Source organism: Eubalaena glacialis, chromosome 2 (assembly GCF_028564815.1).
Source record: "Eubalaena glacialis isolate mEubGla1 chromosome 2, mEubGla1.1.hap2.+ XY, whole genome shotgun sequence".
NCBI lineage: Eukaryota > Metazoa > Chordata > Mammalia > Artiodactyla > Balaenidae > Eubalaena > Eubalaena glacialis.
The window spans coordinates 7,576,601-7,593,991 of NC_083717.1; the positions used below are offsets into that span (position 1 = coordinate 7,576,601).

General features: G+C 35.3%; 1 protein-coding gene across 2 annotated transcripts in view; it reads right to left on the reverse strand.

Annotated features, from left to right (window-relative positions):
* Positions 1–5,035: 5,035 nt before the first annotated feature.
* Positions 5,036–17,391, reverse strand: part of LOC133081910 (heat shock 70 kDa protein 14) — a 34,127-nt gene continuing 21,771 nt past the window's right edge. For both annotated transcript variants that reach the window (XM_061178232.1, XM_061178228.1), the window contains 4 exons: positions 8,749–8,961; positions 8,166–8,339; positions 6,078–6,148; positions 5,036–5,210 (listed from right to left, as the gene is read on the reverse strand). In XM_061178232.1, the coding sequence (XP_061034215.1) occupies positions 5,132–5,210; positions 6,078–6,148; positions 8,166–8,339; positions 8,749–8,961 (537 nt within the window). In that variant the 3' untranslated portion in view covers positions 5,036–5,131. The remainder of the gene's footprint in view (positions 5,211–6,077; positions 6,149–8,165; positions 8,340–8,748; positions 8,962–17,391) is intronic.

Genomic DNA, 17,391 nt, shown 5'->3' on the forward strand with positions numbered 1-17,391 from the left:
TCAGAAATCTGCATCATGCAGCTATGTGCCAGGTACTGTACGAGATGCTGGGAATATAACAACGGACAACGAAGAAACAGACCCTCTCCTCAGAGAGCTTTTATCCTTGTGGGAGGAGCAGATAATAAACAAGGAAATAAACAACTTAAGGCAGCTGTAAATTACTTCCTAGTTCGGAGAACTCTCTCTCTTCACGTGGCTGGGTCTCAGCTTAAATGTCACTTCTTCAGAGGCCTCTCCTGGTCACCCTGTCTAAAGGAGATATCTTTGGTCTTCTATTCTCTCTCCTTTGCACTCTTAAGTGCACTTATCAAAACTTGCAGTTATCTTGTCTGTTTTTTGGGTCTTGAGCAGTTTCACTACAAATTTATAGAATGAATGTATTAGATTCTTTTGTAAATCAATTGTTTCCTTTTTCTGGTTTTGGATCCCATTAATTCCAGAGGATAGATTAGGCCTTGTGTCTTCAACACGCATCACTGTGTCTACTGTCTAGAGCAGCAACTCTCAATGTGTGGTACAGGGACCCTAAGACCCTTCCGGGGGCTCTTAAGTTCAAAACTATTTCACAATAATACCAAAATGATATTATCTGCCTTCTTCACTCTCCTCTCACGAGTATATGAAGTTTTCCAGAGGTTACACAACTTTGATATTGAAACAGACTGAATGAAGAAGCAGGTAGCAGAATAGAGCAATCTTCTTAAGCCAGGCATTAAAGAGATTTGAAAAATATAAAACAATACCACTCTTGCCACTAAATTTTTTTGAAAAGTTATTTTTCATAAAAATGTTACTTATGTTAACATTAACTTTTTTTATTTAAAAAATGATTATTTAAAAAATACCTTGGGGGGCTTCCTTGGTGGCGCAGTGGTTGAGAGTCTGCCTGCCAATGCAGGGGACACGGGTTCGAGCCCTGGTCTGGGAATATCCCACATACCGTGGAGCAACTAGGCCCATGAGCCACAACTACTGAGCCTGCGCGTCTGGAGCCTGTGCTCCGCAACAAGAGAGGCCGCGATAGTGAGAGGCCCGCGCACCGCGATGAAGAGTGGCCCCCGCTTGCCACAACTAGAGAAAGCCCTTGCACAGAAACGAAGACCCAACGCAGCCATAAATAAATAAATAATTAATTAAAAACTTCTATTAAAAAAAAAAAAAACCTTGGTTTTAATTTCTACATGGTAAATAACAATGTATATAACAAATATAAACAAAAGTTAGGTTCTCATTAATTTCTAAGAGTGTAAAGGAGTCAAGAGACTAAAAAGTCTGGTAAATCCTGGCTATAAATGAAGAGGGAAATAAAAAGGCACTAAGAAACATACACCAGTGTCCTCAAGAAAAAAATAAAAATACAGGATTATACCTCCATATCCCAGTTTTTTTTCATAAAGACCACTGAAAATATATTTCTGGAGGGCTATGGAATGTCTCCTTTTCCATTTAAATAGAGTTTCTTCTTCGAGAGGCAGAGAAGAATAGTAGAACGGACACCAGAAAATGTGAATTTAAATGAAAAAAAAAAAAAAGGGGCACATAATGTGCTTAGGATAGTAAGCAATCAGAAAAAACTAAGTTTACCCAAAAAGCACCTGACTATTACTTCAAAATCCACTATTTATTTGCTGTGAGACCTTGGGAAGTTATTTAACTTCTCTGAATCTATTTCCATATCTAGAACACAGAAATAGGGAACTCCCGGCGGTCCAGTGGTTAGTACTCTGGGCTTTCACTGCCAAGGGCCTGGGGGTTCAGTCCCTGTTCAGGAACTAAGATCCCGCAAGCCACGCAGCGCAGCCAAAAACAAACAAACAAAAAAAGTAGAACACAGAAATCATACATGCCACATTACTCTCTCTATTGCAACTACTCATGTGGTAAAACCACAATTTAAAAAGGAGAAACGAATTAAAGCAAATTAACAGCAGTATTATTATAAACGTTACATGGGCACTCGCAGTTATTTTAGAAATCCTGGCATTTTCCTATAGGACTTGTTTTGTGCTCTGATACTTTTTTTCAATCTTTCTTTTTTTAATTTAAAAAAATTAATTAATTACTTAATTTTTTGGGCTGCATTGGGTCTTCGTTGTTGCATGCGGGCTTTCTCTAGTTGTGGCGAGCGGGTGCTACTCTTTGTTGCAGTGCGCGGGCTTCTCATTGCGGTGGCTTCTCTTGTTGCAGAACACGGGCTCTAGTCGCACGGGCTTCAGTAGTTGTGGCATGTGGGCTCAGCAGTTGTGGCTCATGGGCTCTAGAGCGCAGCCTCAGTAGTTGTGGCGCATGGGCTTAGTTGCTCCGCAGCATGTGGGATCTTCCTGGACCACGGCTCGAACCCGTGTCCCCTGCATTGGCAGGCGGATTCTTAACCACTGCGCCACCAGGGAAGTCCCTCAATCTTTAAAAACTCTTTGCAATGAAATATTTTGTGGCTTCCCAAAACTTTCATAGCATTACATATACTGTGAATATATTATGTATTATTATATATCATATTGTATACAGGCATTTCTTTCTGTATTTATATTTGGTCTGTCCTTTAGACAATGTCAGATATGTAAATAGGCAAAATTATAATTTGACATAACATTCTGCTGGTAAAAGCACTCAGGTTTTTAAACATATATGAGACACTGCAAAGATAATTAGCAAGTGATTGAGAAGATTATCAAGATACTCACCAAAAATATCTTAACAGTTGTTACTCTGGGTGGTAGAATATAGGATGTTTTATATTATCTTCTTTTTAAACTTTAATTTTATAATGAACGTGTATAATCAGAAAAATGTTAAAAGGTATTCTCACCTTAAAAAAAAAAAAACTAGAAAATTTAATTGGCAAATCTTCCATAAATTCAGAAGAAAAAAAAGAAAACTTGTTATTTGTGGATACAAGAAAATTTGGGAGTACAGCTGACTTGAGCAACACAGGTTGGAACTGTGCAGGTCCACTAACAGGCGGATTTTTTAATAAATAGGTACTACAAGAGCTCCGCGGTTGGTTAAATCTATGGACGTGGAACCACAGATATGGAGGGCTGACTGTAAAGCTATGTGTGGACTTTCAGCCGCGTGGAGGGTCGGCACCCCAACCCCCAAGTTGTTCAAGGATCAACTTTATAGTTCACTGAACAACAGAGCACTTTTGATGACAATTTCAAATTTGGTATGTTTGGGGGAAAGAAAATGTGCAAAGATGACCAATAAAGAAGCAGTGGTATTCCTTTCTTTTTCTACTGTATTTCTAAACAAACCATAAAATATGCAAAAGTTGTACTTACTGGCCATTGTCCTGTAGGATACAAAGATGACATTGTTATTTTTTCTTCCATGTAATTCACTTATTCAATAGACATTTACTGCACACTGACGTTCAGGGATTATTCTAGGGGCTAGGACATGATGATGCCTAAAACTTAAGAGTCTCTTGCTTTCACAGTGCTTAATAATCCAGTGGAGAAATAAGTAAATAAGCAGTCAAATAAGTAAATTATTACATGGATATGGAAGGAAAGAGAACTCTTGAATAAATCCTTATGATATTTTATTCTATAAGTTTTGATAATCTATTTCAGGGGTTGACAAACTTTTCTGTAAAGGGCCAGACAATAAATATTTAAAGCTCTGTGGGTTACGCAGTCTGTTGCAACCATTCAACGTTGCCATTAGAGTGGCAAACAACCACAAACAACACATACACGATTGAGTGTGGCTATGTTCTAGTAAAATTTTATTTACAAAGATAGGTGTGGGGTAGGACAGACACATTGCCAATAGTCTGCTAACCCCTGGTCTAAAGAGCTAACAATAACTACAAAATAAAATCCTACAGTACTTTTCCAAAGCATAACTGAAAGCATTTAGATGTAGCAGTTCAACTAATTCAGCTGGTATTTTCCTATTTTCTGAAAACACTTAATGGCTTATATATAATTATTTTATTTCAAAGTTTTTGTAACTTGGGAAAAGATCATAAAAGATAACTAAGTACTCAGCCTTAGTCAAAAGGATATACCTTTGAGGCTGCCTCTTTGTGGACTTAGACTCACACCTGAATTTTCCTTGTGTTTCTGTCAATAATTTGATGCAGAATAATAATAAAAAATTTAAGTCTGGTTTCTGTATCTTTAGAAATAGAAGATTACTGCCATCTAACTCCATAAAAAGCAACTATAATAATAAAGCACATCCCAAAGCTTGAACAGGTGGAAAACAGCACAGTTTTAAAATTTTACTGAATAAAGATATTTCTTCTCAGTCTGCTGGGAACCAAGGAGAGAAATGAATGGAAATCCTCTCTTGGTAATAAAATCTAGAGTCTGATGTGCACGGCTCACCTTCAAGCTCTCCCCTCAATACAGGCAGATTACTTGTCTTGTTTTACTAAGAGAATAATCTTTTTCCTTAGTAACCCACTGAGCATTCTCAATGCACTAGTCAACGTTTTCTGGTGAACAGAATGTGGCTAGCCCTCTCTTCAAAATAAAAAAATCTTTCAATTGCAAATGAGAAACATATCTGTTAGAGGGAAAAATCAAACTTAACATAATTGTAAAAGGAAAAAGTGCCTCCCCCCTATTTCCCTCCACAAAAGAAGCCACTGTTAAAAGAGTCTGGTGTTTAGTCTTCTATACTTTTCTCTACATATGTCACATGCATATTTATAAACAATTATTGAGTTTATGAGTATAGTTTTTTCTTTTAAGCAAAAATGGTATCTTACTTTTTGCATATGGCTCTGCAATTTTTTTTCATTTAATACCAAAGACTTTTAAATTGTTCTTAGTTATCTATTAAGAATTAACAAATGACTTCTTAAAATCAGAAGTTCCAAAGACAGAAAAAATTTTAAAATTTCTGGTAAAGTTTCCTTCAATCCACTCAAACAATTTAATTCTAAATAGCTCCATGGTAGAAAAAGTTCCTTGTATTTCTCACTAATAAAGGAAATCTTTAATGGAAAACAAAAAAAACAGGTTGTAACACTTACCAATATACTGTAGTTAAAATAGAAACATAAATCATACAGTTCATTCAAAAAGTATTTTAATATAAACATCATTTGTAAACAAAACAAATAATGTTGATATTTTAGTTCTAAAAAATTCGTGGCTTCTCTAAAACACTAAGATGCCACCTCAATAGTGATTGCCTCACATTTTCCGGTCTCTTGATCCGTGCATGTCACGTGTAAAGATCCATCCCTAAGCAAACAAAAAATAAATAACAATTCATAAGCTCAATTTATAAAAACAGATAGTCCTTAAGAAATTACTTGAGGACTTTGAGTAAACAAGAGATCATTTTACTTTTTGAAAGAAGAGTATTAAGAGATAAAGAAGAGACACAACTTTATGTCTTTACATTTAGAACCGTATGCCACAATTAGGTAGTTGTTCTTAAAAATTTCCTCCTAGATCACTGTGATGAAAGTTGTATTCCTTGAGAACCCATGATGATAAATACCTTAAGTTGAAAACTTTATGCAAGTTCAAGAAGTATCAAGCTGTTTTCAAGCCCAGGCCATGGCAGACCTACCCTAATGAATTCTACATTTTGGCTAATTATGGTTTATGGAATGAATTGTCCTTAATGTTAATTTGGAACTGATTTACTTGTAACACATAGTATTATGGATGGACTGCTGTTAAGGAAATGATAATAGCTGGATTTAATTAGTAATTTATTTCTTGCAGATTTCCTGTTGCAATACTGAAATAAACTTACCCTTTCATAGGACAAAAAATCAATTATGTAAATCTCAGAAAATTATATTTAAAGTTGATGAAAATTATATCTCAAACTTGCATGGACCAGATTTTTAGGTTGACTACACCCATAATAATCAAAGAGTTCATAAAAAATTCAGAATGCAAATGACCTGAGATATACTTTTCTTTGTAAATATAGTAATTTTACAGGGCAAAAATTTAAGTTACTGATAAGATCTTTATAAGTTTTTAATAAATGATTTTCCTAGAATGACAACAGGTTAAGAATCAATAAACTAATAAAAAAGGTCAAGTCTCAAAGCGAATATTCTTAACATCAGAAGTAGTTTAATTTTTTACCTTTTCATAGTAAGAACAGCTAATATGTCACGTAATCCATTTTCTTTTTTATCTAAATCCTGGAGTACAACCTGTTTAGGCAAAAATAATACAAAGATGATTTACTACTTTGACATATTAATAAACTGATGCATCAATTATTCCAATGGACTAAATCTTACTCATTACTGAAATGAACCTTTTAAAACAGGGCCGTTTTCAATTCTCCTACCATTTATCATAATTTGGAAAATAGAATTAAGCTTTCTTAACTGACATGTCTCCTCTAAAAAGAGGGCATGTAAGATAACTAATATATTTGTCCCTCTTAAATGTCATGTCCTAGATTAAGATGATTATTTATATGAAGTACTGTTTGTCTCAGTAAATAAAGACTAAAAAAAAAAAAAAGAAAGAAAACAAAATAAAGACTGCTTTTCTTTTTGGTAACTGCACCATTACAGTAACATGTAAATTACATTTTGGTAAGCCTTTTATATATACTTTAAAAAATTCAAATATTTTAAATGCACTTGGAAAACCTATTTAAAAGAAATACATGTCAAATTCTTTGGTGCAGCTAAGACTACATTTGTAAGTAAGAGATACTAATGAATTTACTATAAAATTCCTTGGTTTCCTAAAGAAAGGTATACCAATAGACCAAGTTTGAAAGTGACTTTTCAGATTTTGCCAAAATCAAGTTTTATGACCTTAGGTAAGTACTAAGTCTACTCATTTGTAAAATGAGGAGGTTAGAACAGATGGAATCTCTAGAAGATTCTCTTCCAAATACAGTATTATGTGACTAATTTTTCTCTTTCCAGCATCTGTAAGTTAGGATGTAGTGACAGTAGCTATAGCGTCTCAAGAGTAGTATGTGGAGAGAAAAGGTAAGAAATGTACCAGAGAGGAATACTAAAGGCTTCCACCTGAGTTTAGAAATCTGGTGCACAGGAAAATGCTTTTATAGTGATATACCACAGAAACATCTGGTGGAGCTCTGAAACCTTTACTAGTTGAAAGGGCCCTTCTCCAGTAGATCCTAAGATGTTAAGTCTGAGGTGGAGCCCAGACATATTATGTGTGTGTGTTTTCATTATTCTTTTGTTGAAATTAGAAAACAGATATAAAGCTAAAGATACTATATATTCTCTTTTGTTACCTACATTTGTTTTATTTTTACTGTAAAAGTAATTAATGCTCATGTTCTGTGCTGTTTGTAAAAAATTCAGTATAAAGTGTTAAAAAGTAAAAAAACCTTCTTTGTACCTTCAAATCTACCCACTGTTAAGTTTCCTCAATACAGTTCAAATACCTGTAGTTACTTTCTGTATCCACGCGTGGATATCTAAACACACACACCTACCCAAACACCACCTCCTTCACACACACCCACGCTCTCAATCGTTTTACTTAAACACAATGGTACCATGCTGTAAATACAGTTCTGCAGTCCTTGTGTGCGTGCTTTAATGAAACTATATTTCTTGGGCATGTTTCTAAGCAAATAACATGGCTCCACTCATTCTTTTTAAAGGATGTGGAGGACCATATCCTATGATATATGCATGTGGTATTTGAAAAAACAAACTTATCCTATGTCAGAGGCAGCATGGTATAATGGCAAGAGCATGGGCCCAGGAGTGAAAACAACCTGAGGCTAAATCTCAGCTCAGTCAAGAAAATAACAAGGTATTCACTACCGTTAGCCTGTTTCTTAACCATCTATAAAATGCACATAATAATGTCTATCTCACAGCATTTTGAGATTATGTTTGTAAATTGCCTCGTACAGCACACCTGGCATTTAGCAAACAAAGAAATGCCATTTCCCCTGCCACTGATGTCATTACCAAGGAGGGTTAAGAGCACAAAGAGAAGCAGCAGAAATACCATTGTACTTTATTTTCCTCTAACTCCTTCAAACTGAAATTGCCTATTTCTTCTCTCTTTCAAAAATAAGTAAGTACAAGTAATCCATTCATAAAAATGTGTTAAAGGTCCTATATGCATATTATATTAATTGATATTAAACTGAGTCTAATCCAGAAGGAAAAGCTAAACAGTTTCAAGTGATTAATTCATAGTCCAATCTGATGTAGTCACCTGTGCAAACTTGTTTTCCTCTTTTGCAGAGTTTTTCCCCTCAGACTCATAGAGTTCAAGACACACTGAGGATATACTTCCAGGAGCCTGTAATGTGTGTTGTCTTCGAGCTGGCAAAGGAGTCCCTGACGGAAACAGTACTTTGAAACTGTTGGCTCCTGATTCATCGACTCCCTAATAAGCAGGAAAATAATATGCACATCCTTTGATATCATTACAATTATAAAAAATCACTCCTATTATAAATTAATATATATTCCTTGTTGATAATCTGGAAACTACACAGCGGCAAAGGGAAGACAACAGAAATGATCCTTAATCCCGACCCACTTTATTTAAAAATAAATTGAAACATACACCTCTCTACTTGTATTAAAATCTTAAAAACACAGTTAATTAAGAAATTAACATATTAGATTATTACTAACTAAAAGAATATCCGAAACTCATTAAAAGTAAATTTATAGCTCGAAATTTAAAATTTTTACCAGTACACAAAGTTTTATTTTAAAAACAGTACGTATGTAAACCTGTGGCAATAAATTTATACTACTATGGAAAAGTAAAGAAAAGCTCAACATACCTTAACTAAAATATCTTTGGCTGAACACTCTATCTTAAGAGTGTCCTCCACTAAAAGGTTTTCTTTCCCAATAAGGATTCCTGCTTCCATAGCTGCACCAATAGGGATAACTTCATCAGGAGGGATAGAATTGAGAAGCTCAACAGCTGGGAAAAGATCTTTAATCATCTGCTGTAGCCTTGGGATTCGAGAAGACCCTCCACAAAGGACAACCTAGAAAATAAAAATAATTTTCAGTTTTTTACTTTTAGAACAATGATTGTTTCTCAAAATTAAGTGTAACAGGACGAGTCAGCTTCATCACATGAAAAGGTAAAATATAAGAAGCCCTATTTTAACATATTATTTTATGTTATACTTACCATATAGATATATACATATAAATATGTATTTAATACATTATATTTAACGTACTGTTTACCCATAGCAACAAAGTTTAAAATGAGGAGATCTCACCACATATTAGAAAATATAATGTAATAACATATATGTGGCTCATGATGAATACTGGGCATATGAGGCTTAACCATAAATACTCATTTGTATAGGAAATATTGTACTTAATATTTTGTACTGTTCAAGCATTATCTAAAAGAAGTGTTTACATAAATCACAGCATTTCTGTGACAAAATAAACAGTGGCAATCTCTCTATGTGAAAACTATGCCACAGATTTTGTCTTCACTGTGGAATAATAATTTTCTTGAGGAAAAAGATGTTTTTTATACAACTACGTTTTAAGCTCTAGGTACCACTTGATTAAATATGCACAAAAACTCCATATAAAATTGTCCCTTTATGAGCCTGCCCACACATCTAGTGCCCCAACTTTTATAGCTGCCACCCAAAGGATGGGCCCCCAGATCTCTAGCTCTGAGAGCCAACAGGGCTTGCATTCATGAGTCCCATAGGATGATAGCAAACAGAGAAGCAGTTTTTAAACGGGCAAAGGAGCAACTCCTGCCCTGTGGCTATACACCAGGGCTCAGCACAGAGGGAGAAGGCGAGCATGCCCATCTCCCAGCTTCTCCCTGGAAGGGTGTGACTGCACGCTTTCCCAGCTGCTGCTGCCTGAGGGTCCAGTTTCTAATCAGCCTGTATCTAGGTGCTGCCTTTGATCTTCCTCTTTTTTTTGATCATCATCACTCATGATGGTCTTGGCACACCCTCAAATACTGAGAGCCACTAAGAACACAAATGGCAGCTTAGACGGGCACAAAATTTTGAGAAGCTACCAGGAACTCAGGTAGGGTTGACTGACAAGGTTCATCTCCTACACAAGACCAGTCTGTCAAAGCTGGAAGAGGTAGCAGTTTTTTGTTTTTTGTTTTTTTGAGGTAGCAGTTTTATGTAAAGCCCAGAAACCAACACAGACAGTCTAGGAAAATGCAGATACAGAAAAATATGTTCCAAACAAAATAACAAGATAAATTTCCAGAAACTGATCTTAATGAAACAAAGATAAGTGATTTACTTGATAGAGTTAAAAACAACAGTAATAAAGATGTTCAATGAAGTCAGGAGAGTAATGCATGAACAAAGTGTGAATTTCAACAAAGAGATAGAAAATATAAAGTACCAAAGAGAAATCATAGAGTTGACGAATACAATAACTGAACTTAAAAACTCAATAGAGGGTTTCAACAGCACACTAAATAAAGTGAAAGAAAGGGTCAGTGAATTTGAAGACAGGGCAGAGGAATTTATTCAGAGGAGCAAAAAGGAAAAAGAATGAAGGTGCATTCAGGGACTTACAGAACACCAGTAAGTGGGCCAATATATGCAATATACGGGTCTCAGAAGGAGAAGTGGGGGAGGGGGGGGTGGCCAGAAAACTTACTCAAAGAAATTACGGCTGAAAACTTCCCTAATCTGGGGAAAGAAACAGCCAGATCCAGTAAGCCCAAAAAGTACCAAATAAGATGAATCTAAAGTGACCAACACTGAGACACATCATAATTAAATTGCCAAAAGTTAAAGACAGAAAGTCTTAAAAGCAGCAAGAGAAAAGCAACTTGTTAGATACAAGGGAACACCCTTAAAACTATAAGTGGGTCTTGCAACAGAAATCTTGCAAGCCAGAAGAGAGATACTCAAAGTGCCGTAAGAAAAAAAACATCAGCCAAGAATACCCAATTCAGCAAAGCTGCTCTCCAAAACTGAAGGAGAGATGAGTGTTTTCACACAAACAAAAGCTGGAGTTCACCACTACTAGACTGGCCTGACAGAAGATGTCAAATGGAGTTGTTCGAGTTTAAACAAAACGCTAATTAACAACATGAAAACATATAAAAGTATAAAACTCACTGGTAAAGATAAATATAGTTAGATTCAGAATACTCCAATATTGTAATGGTAGTGGATAAATCACTTATAACCTTAGTACAAAGGTTAAAAGACAGAGGCATTAAAAATAACTGTAATTACAATAACTTGTTAATGGATACACAAAAGATGTAAACTGTGACATCAAAAACATAAAATGTGGGGAGAAGGAGTGTAAAAATGTAGAGCTTTTGTATGCGTTTGAAGTTAAGTTGTTGTCAGCTTAAAATAGGCTATTTTAACTGTATAAGATGTTTTATATAAGCCTCATGGTAACCACAAAACAAAAATCTGTAGCAGACGCACAAAAGGTAAAGAGAAAAGAATTAAAGCAAACCACTATAGAAAGTCATCAAATCATGAAAGAAGAGGACAGGAAAGAAAGAAATGAACTACAAAACAGACAGAAAATGATTAACAAAATGGCAGTAGTAAAGTCATACCTACCAAAAATTACTTTAAATTACTTTCTATACACTACAAATTATTGGATGAAGAAATTAAGAAGACAATCCCATTTACAGGACTATCAAAAAGAATAAAATACTTAAATAAATTTAACCAAGAAGGTGAAGTATCTGTATCCTGAAAACTGCAAGACTTTGATGAAAGAAACTGAAGACACAAATACATGGAAAGATATTCCGGCTTTATGGATTGGAAGAATTAATATTGCCAAAATGTCCTTACTACCCCAAATATTCAATGTAATCCCTATCAAAATTCCAATGGCATTTTTCATAGAAATAGAAAAAACAATCCTGAAATTTGTGTGGAACCACAAGAGACCCCAAATAGCCAAAACAATCTTGAGAAAGAAGAGCAAAGCTGGAGGCATCACACTTCCTGATTTCAAACTATATTACAAGCTGTAGTAATCAAAACAGTACGGTATTTGCATAAAACAAGTCAAATAGATCAATGGAACAGAACAGAGAGCACAGAAATAAACCCACATATATACAGTCAATTAATTTTCAATAAAGGAGCCAAGAATATACAACAAAGAAAGAAGAGTCTCCTTAATAAATGGGGTGGGGAAAACTGGATATCTACATGCAAAAGAATGAAACTGGACCACTGCCTTACACCACACATAAAAATCAACTCAAAATGGATTAAATAAAGACTTGGAGTAAAACCTAAAATGATAAAACTCCTAGAAGAAAACATAAGGGGTAAGCTCCTTGACAATGGTCTTGGCAATGCTTTTTGGATTTGACACCCAAAGCAAAGGAAAGCAAAAACAAACAAGTGGGACTTATCAAACTAAAAAGCATGCACAGCAAAGGAAACCATCAACAAAATGAAATGGCAACCTATTGAATGAGAGAAAATATTTGTAAATCATATATCTAAAAAGGGATGAATATCCAAAATACACAAGAATCTCATTAACTCAATAGCAAAAAACCAAATAACACAATTTAAAAATGAGCAAGGGACCTGAATAGACATTTTTCCAAAGAAGACTTACAAGTAGCCAAAGGTACCTGAAAGGGTGCTCAACATCACTAATCATTAGGGAAATGGAAATAAAGATCACAATGAGACATCACCTCATACCTGTTAGGACGTCTATTACTAAAAAGACAAGAGATAACAAATATTGGTGAAGATGGAGAGAAAGGAGAACACTTATACACTGTTGGGAATGTAAACTGGTATAGCCACTATGGAAAACAGTATGGAAACTCTTCATGAAATTAAAAGTAGAATTACCTTATGATCCAGCAATCCCACTTCTGAGTATATACACAAAGGAAACAAAATCACTATCTCATAGAGATATCTGTACTCTCATGTTCACTGCAGCGTTATTCACAATAGCCAAGGTATTTGGAAACATACTATGGAAAGATAAGTGTGTGTCAGTGGATGAATGGATAAAGAAGATGTGGTACAGATATACAATGCAATATTATTCAGTTTAAAGAAGGAAGTCCTGCCATTTGTAACAACATGAAAGAACCTGGAGGGCATTACGCTAAGTGAAATGAACCAGACAGAGAGACAAAAACTGCATGGTATCACTTATATGTGGAGTCTAAATTAAAACAAAACAAACAAAACAACTCATAGAAACAGAAAGCAGAAAAATGGTTCGGGTTGAGGGGGTGGGGAAAATAGGGAGGGGATGGTAAAAGGGTACATACAAACTTTTAGTTATAAGATGAATAAGGTCTGAGGAGCTAATGTATAACATGGTGATTACAGTTGATAATATTGTGTAGTATATTTGAGATTTGCTAAGAGAGTACAACTCAAGTGTTTTCACCTCCTGCAGAAAAGGTTAATATATAAGGTGATAGATGTGTTAATTAACTTGATGGTAATAATCCCTGCACAATACACATACTAAATCTCATGTTGTATACTTTAAATACCTTACAATTTTATTTATCAATTATACCTCAATAAAGCTGAATAAAATTGCTCCTTTCTAAATATTTTAATTTCCTCCTTAATTAATACGTTTAACACTTGTAACTCCATGGGTATGCAGAATATTGAATATGTTCTCTCAAGGAGGGAAATCATCAATAATCACTACTTATTTCAGTCTATATATGGATGTTCTCAAAGCTCCATGTGGTGGAGAAGATGAGCAACTGATGAAAATGAGGCCCCGCTCACATCAGCCGTGAAACGAGGAGGGAGACCACGTTCCTCCGCAGGTAAGGGCATGAGGAACATCAACTCAGGGCTACAAAGAATAAAGAAAAGCAGGTTTGCCTCGGCAGAGTTCCCCCAAAAGTCTGCTTTGGAGGTAAGTTAAAAGGAAAGTCTTCTCTAAAATGTCTGATCCCACGTAAATACCATGAGAATAAAAATGGAGGTTATGCCTTTTCACGAACTTCTTATAGTCAACATCGAAATGCTTTATAAATAAGCAATAAGTGGTGCTGTGTTAAAACAAAAAACAAAAAAAAACCCCTGGAAAATCTTGTTTTTTGGTATTCTCATTTAAAGGGTAAAAAAGTACTAATAGTGTGTCATTATTAATGCTGACAGTAACCAGAAAATTTTAATTTAAATAAATTCTTTAAACATTTACTCTTTAGTCTGAGATTTCTTTTGCAAACTTAAAGAGGAAAATTGAAAATATTATACATTATTCTGAAAATAAAGAAAATAATAAAATCTATCAGAGCCTGTGGAATAAAACCAAGCTGCTAATGAGTAAAATAGTAGTTAATTTTTTGGTTAGGGAAAAAATGAAATAAATTAATTAATGTTCAATATAAACATTTATAAAAATAATGAAAGTATCCTGGAAAGACTGGAAGAAATAAAGTGCAAACCAGAAATAAAACAATTAGAAAAGAGAAATATATCACCTGAAAAAAAAATCTAAGAAAGTTTTTTTGGGTTGTAGTGCCAGGAGTTGGAGCAAAAAAAATAAAACAAATATCTACAAAACCTAGGGAAGAAAAAAAATAGATAAACTCAAAAAGAAAAAGATAAATAAATAAAAAGAGAGAAAAATCGGCCAGTTTTAATTTAAATAACTTCTTTATACTTTAAAATTTTAATATCAAAAGCTATGTAAAATTAAGAATTACAAGAACATTATGCAAAGTTGTATGTTAAAAGTTTAAGATCACTATGAAATAGGTCTATAAAATACTTTAATTCAAAATTGAAGCAATAAAAAGAAATTATGAAAGTTATAAGTATACTTCAAAAATTAGTTTCAGACAAAATGTGTTTATAGGCAAATTCTTTAGAATTCTTGAGGAACAGAGAATATTTATGCATTATGCACTAATCTGGAATACTTAAAAAGATGAAAACGTATCAAATTCCATTTTATAAGCACCTGATAGCCCAGGAACAAAACAGCAAAAACAAACAGCAATAAAACAACACGTTCTGGAGTAGAGGTTGCCAAGTAGCAACTTGCAAATTCTATCAGGCAAGCTGTATTTTCTCTCTTCACATAGTGTTTTCAAAAGTTCTGCATTAGCTACTAACATTTAAACATTAAAACGTCTGATGGTAAGTCCCAGTTTTGAGAGTCTGTTAAAAGGTCCAAGGCTCCAACAGCACCGGCCTGCGTCGCTGGACGGCAGTGACTGGTGGGGGGCAGCAGCTGCCCCTTCTGGGCTAGAACAGCTCCTGGTGCACGTGGCCAGCCCACCACCACCTCCTGTGGCCCTCCCACCAGCTACTGGTCACTTGCCAATTACAATCGTATTTGTGCTCTTACTTTTCTTACAGCAAAGAGTTCAAGGGGAAACTCTTCACTCTCTAAACCCAGTTCTCAAACTAGTAGGAGAATGCAAGAAAGATCAACAGGACTGTGTGTTTCAAGAAAAATGGTTAGGGGACATACTTCTTTTTGGAAGAATGGTATGGTACAGTGAGTCTACTGTACTACATGGCATCTGGGCAGCTTAATTGTGGTGTAGGGCCTAAGATACACATACTGTATTTTTATGTGCAGAAAGAAACTGACCTTCTTTCATATCATCTTTGGGAAAAATCCCAGCATCAGTGCATCGGATACGATGGAGCCAACGATGTGCTTATGACTGACACTGAATTCCATATAAACACTACCGATACTTTGGTCCCTGTAAAGGATTTGATTTGCTTAGTCCTAGAGAAATGAGTATTTTGGAAAACTCACAAGGCAAGGGATTTGGCACACTTTCTTATGTTGAACTTAATTTACAGATATGAAAGTGATAACTTAAAATCATATTCCCACATTGTGGAATTGAAGACTGACTTGAGAATTCTACAGCTATCTTTGGAGTAGTCATGCGAACCTATTTTGTGAGTAGATATTTTTCATGACGAAATGAAATGAGCATGGACCCTCTCTCACACTCTGCCTTGGGTTATGAAGAAAAGGAAGGTACTATCAGCCTATTTCCTGAAGAACGTCGTGCATGATTATGTTACCTTGGAATAAAGGGAAATTAAAGCACTGGATGTCTTGGTTTAGAAGGTATTGTTCTGAGTAAATGAATTAGATATATTGTGATATTTTGTCATTCTAGGTAAGTTCAAGCACTTGAAAATCCCCTATTTCTTTGAGTACGTCTCAGGAGCTTCTAAAAGAGAAAAGTAGCCTCTGCTTACAAGGTTACACAACCTTAGAAGAGGCCGACCGTTAAAGAGCAGGTCATGCTGTGTGGACAGAAAAAAAAGGGGAGGTGGGGAGAGGAAGGGTTAGCAAAGGTCTGAGCATTGGCTCCGGCTTCTCACTCGCTCATTGCCTGAGACTCAACCACGTGCCTCTGACTCTCCCTAAACGGAAGCCTTGGGGACATACCGATAAGCCATGGTCCATCTCATCATCCAGGAAGGAGGGAACGAGCTGGAGGCAAGAAGCTAAGGCACTTCTTTAGACCAATGCAACTCAAAGCACAGGACCATTCCCCTTTTCAGTGTCTGATGTTAAAAGGGGTTACTTTATTCAGACAATATGCGTAAGGCAGGAAAGTTCGAAATAGCCCATCTCACTTCTGCTAACTTAGCATGAACAGCATGAAAATGATACATGAATTATCACAGAAAATTAAGTAATATATCAAAAGAATAATTCCTCATAACCAAATAAGATCTATCCCAGGAATACAATGATAGTTCCATATTAGGAAATTATCAATAATTCATCAAATAATTTGAAGACAAATATAAAGAAAACCACAAGATTGTCTTGCAGGTGTCCGAAAGCAATTGTAATGACTCAACACCTATTTCATATTAAAACACCTTTAAAAAGAAAAAAAGAGAAATGCTCAATATGATAAAGAGAATCTATTTCAAACCAGTTACCAGTAATTAAATCTGTTGGTAAACGACTAACACTATTCCCCTAATAAAGAGAACAAAAGAAAGAGGTCCAGTGTCAACTAAAATATTCAAGGCCTGACCAAGGCAATCAAATATAAACAAGAAGCGAGAACAGGGAACTCTACTCAATACTCTGTAATGGCCTGTGTGGGAAAAGAATCTAAAGAAGAGTGAATATATGTATATGTATAGCTGATTCACTTTGCTGTATACCGGAAACTAACACAACATTGTAAATCAACTAAACTCCAATAAATTAAAAAAAAAAAAAAAAAAAAAAGCAGCAGCAGCGAGGGGTACAGAGATGCAAGATAAAAGTATCACCACACACGGATAAAACCCTCTCCCAACACCCACAGCCCACTCCAGCTACCACCCCATTTTCCTTCTGCCCTTTTAGCAGAACTTCTCAAGAGTTATATTCATCGTGTCCATGGCCTCACCTTCTTTTCTATTTAAACTCACTCCAGTAAGGTGTCTCCCTCCGTAACTCCACTGCAACTGCTT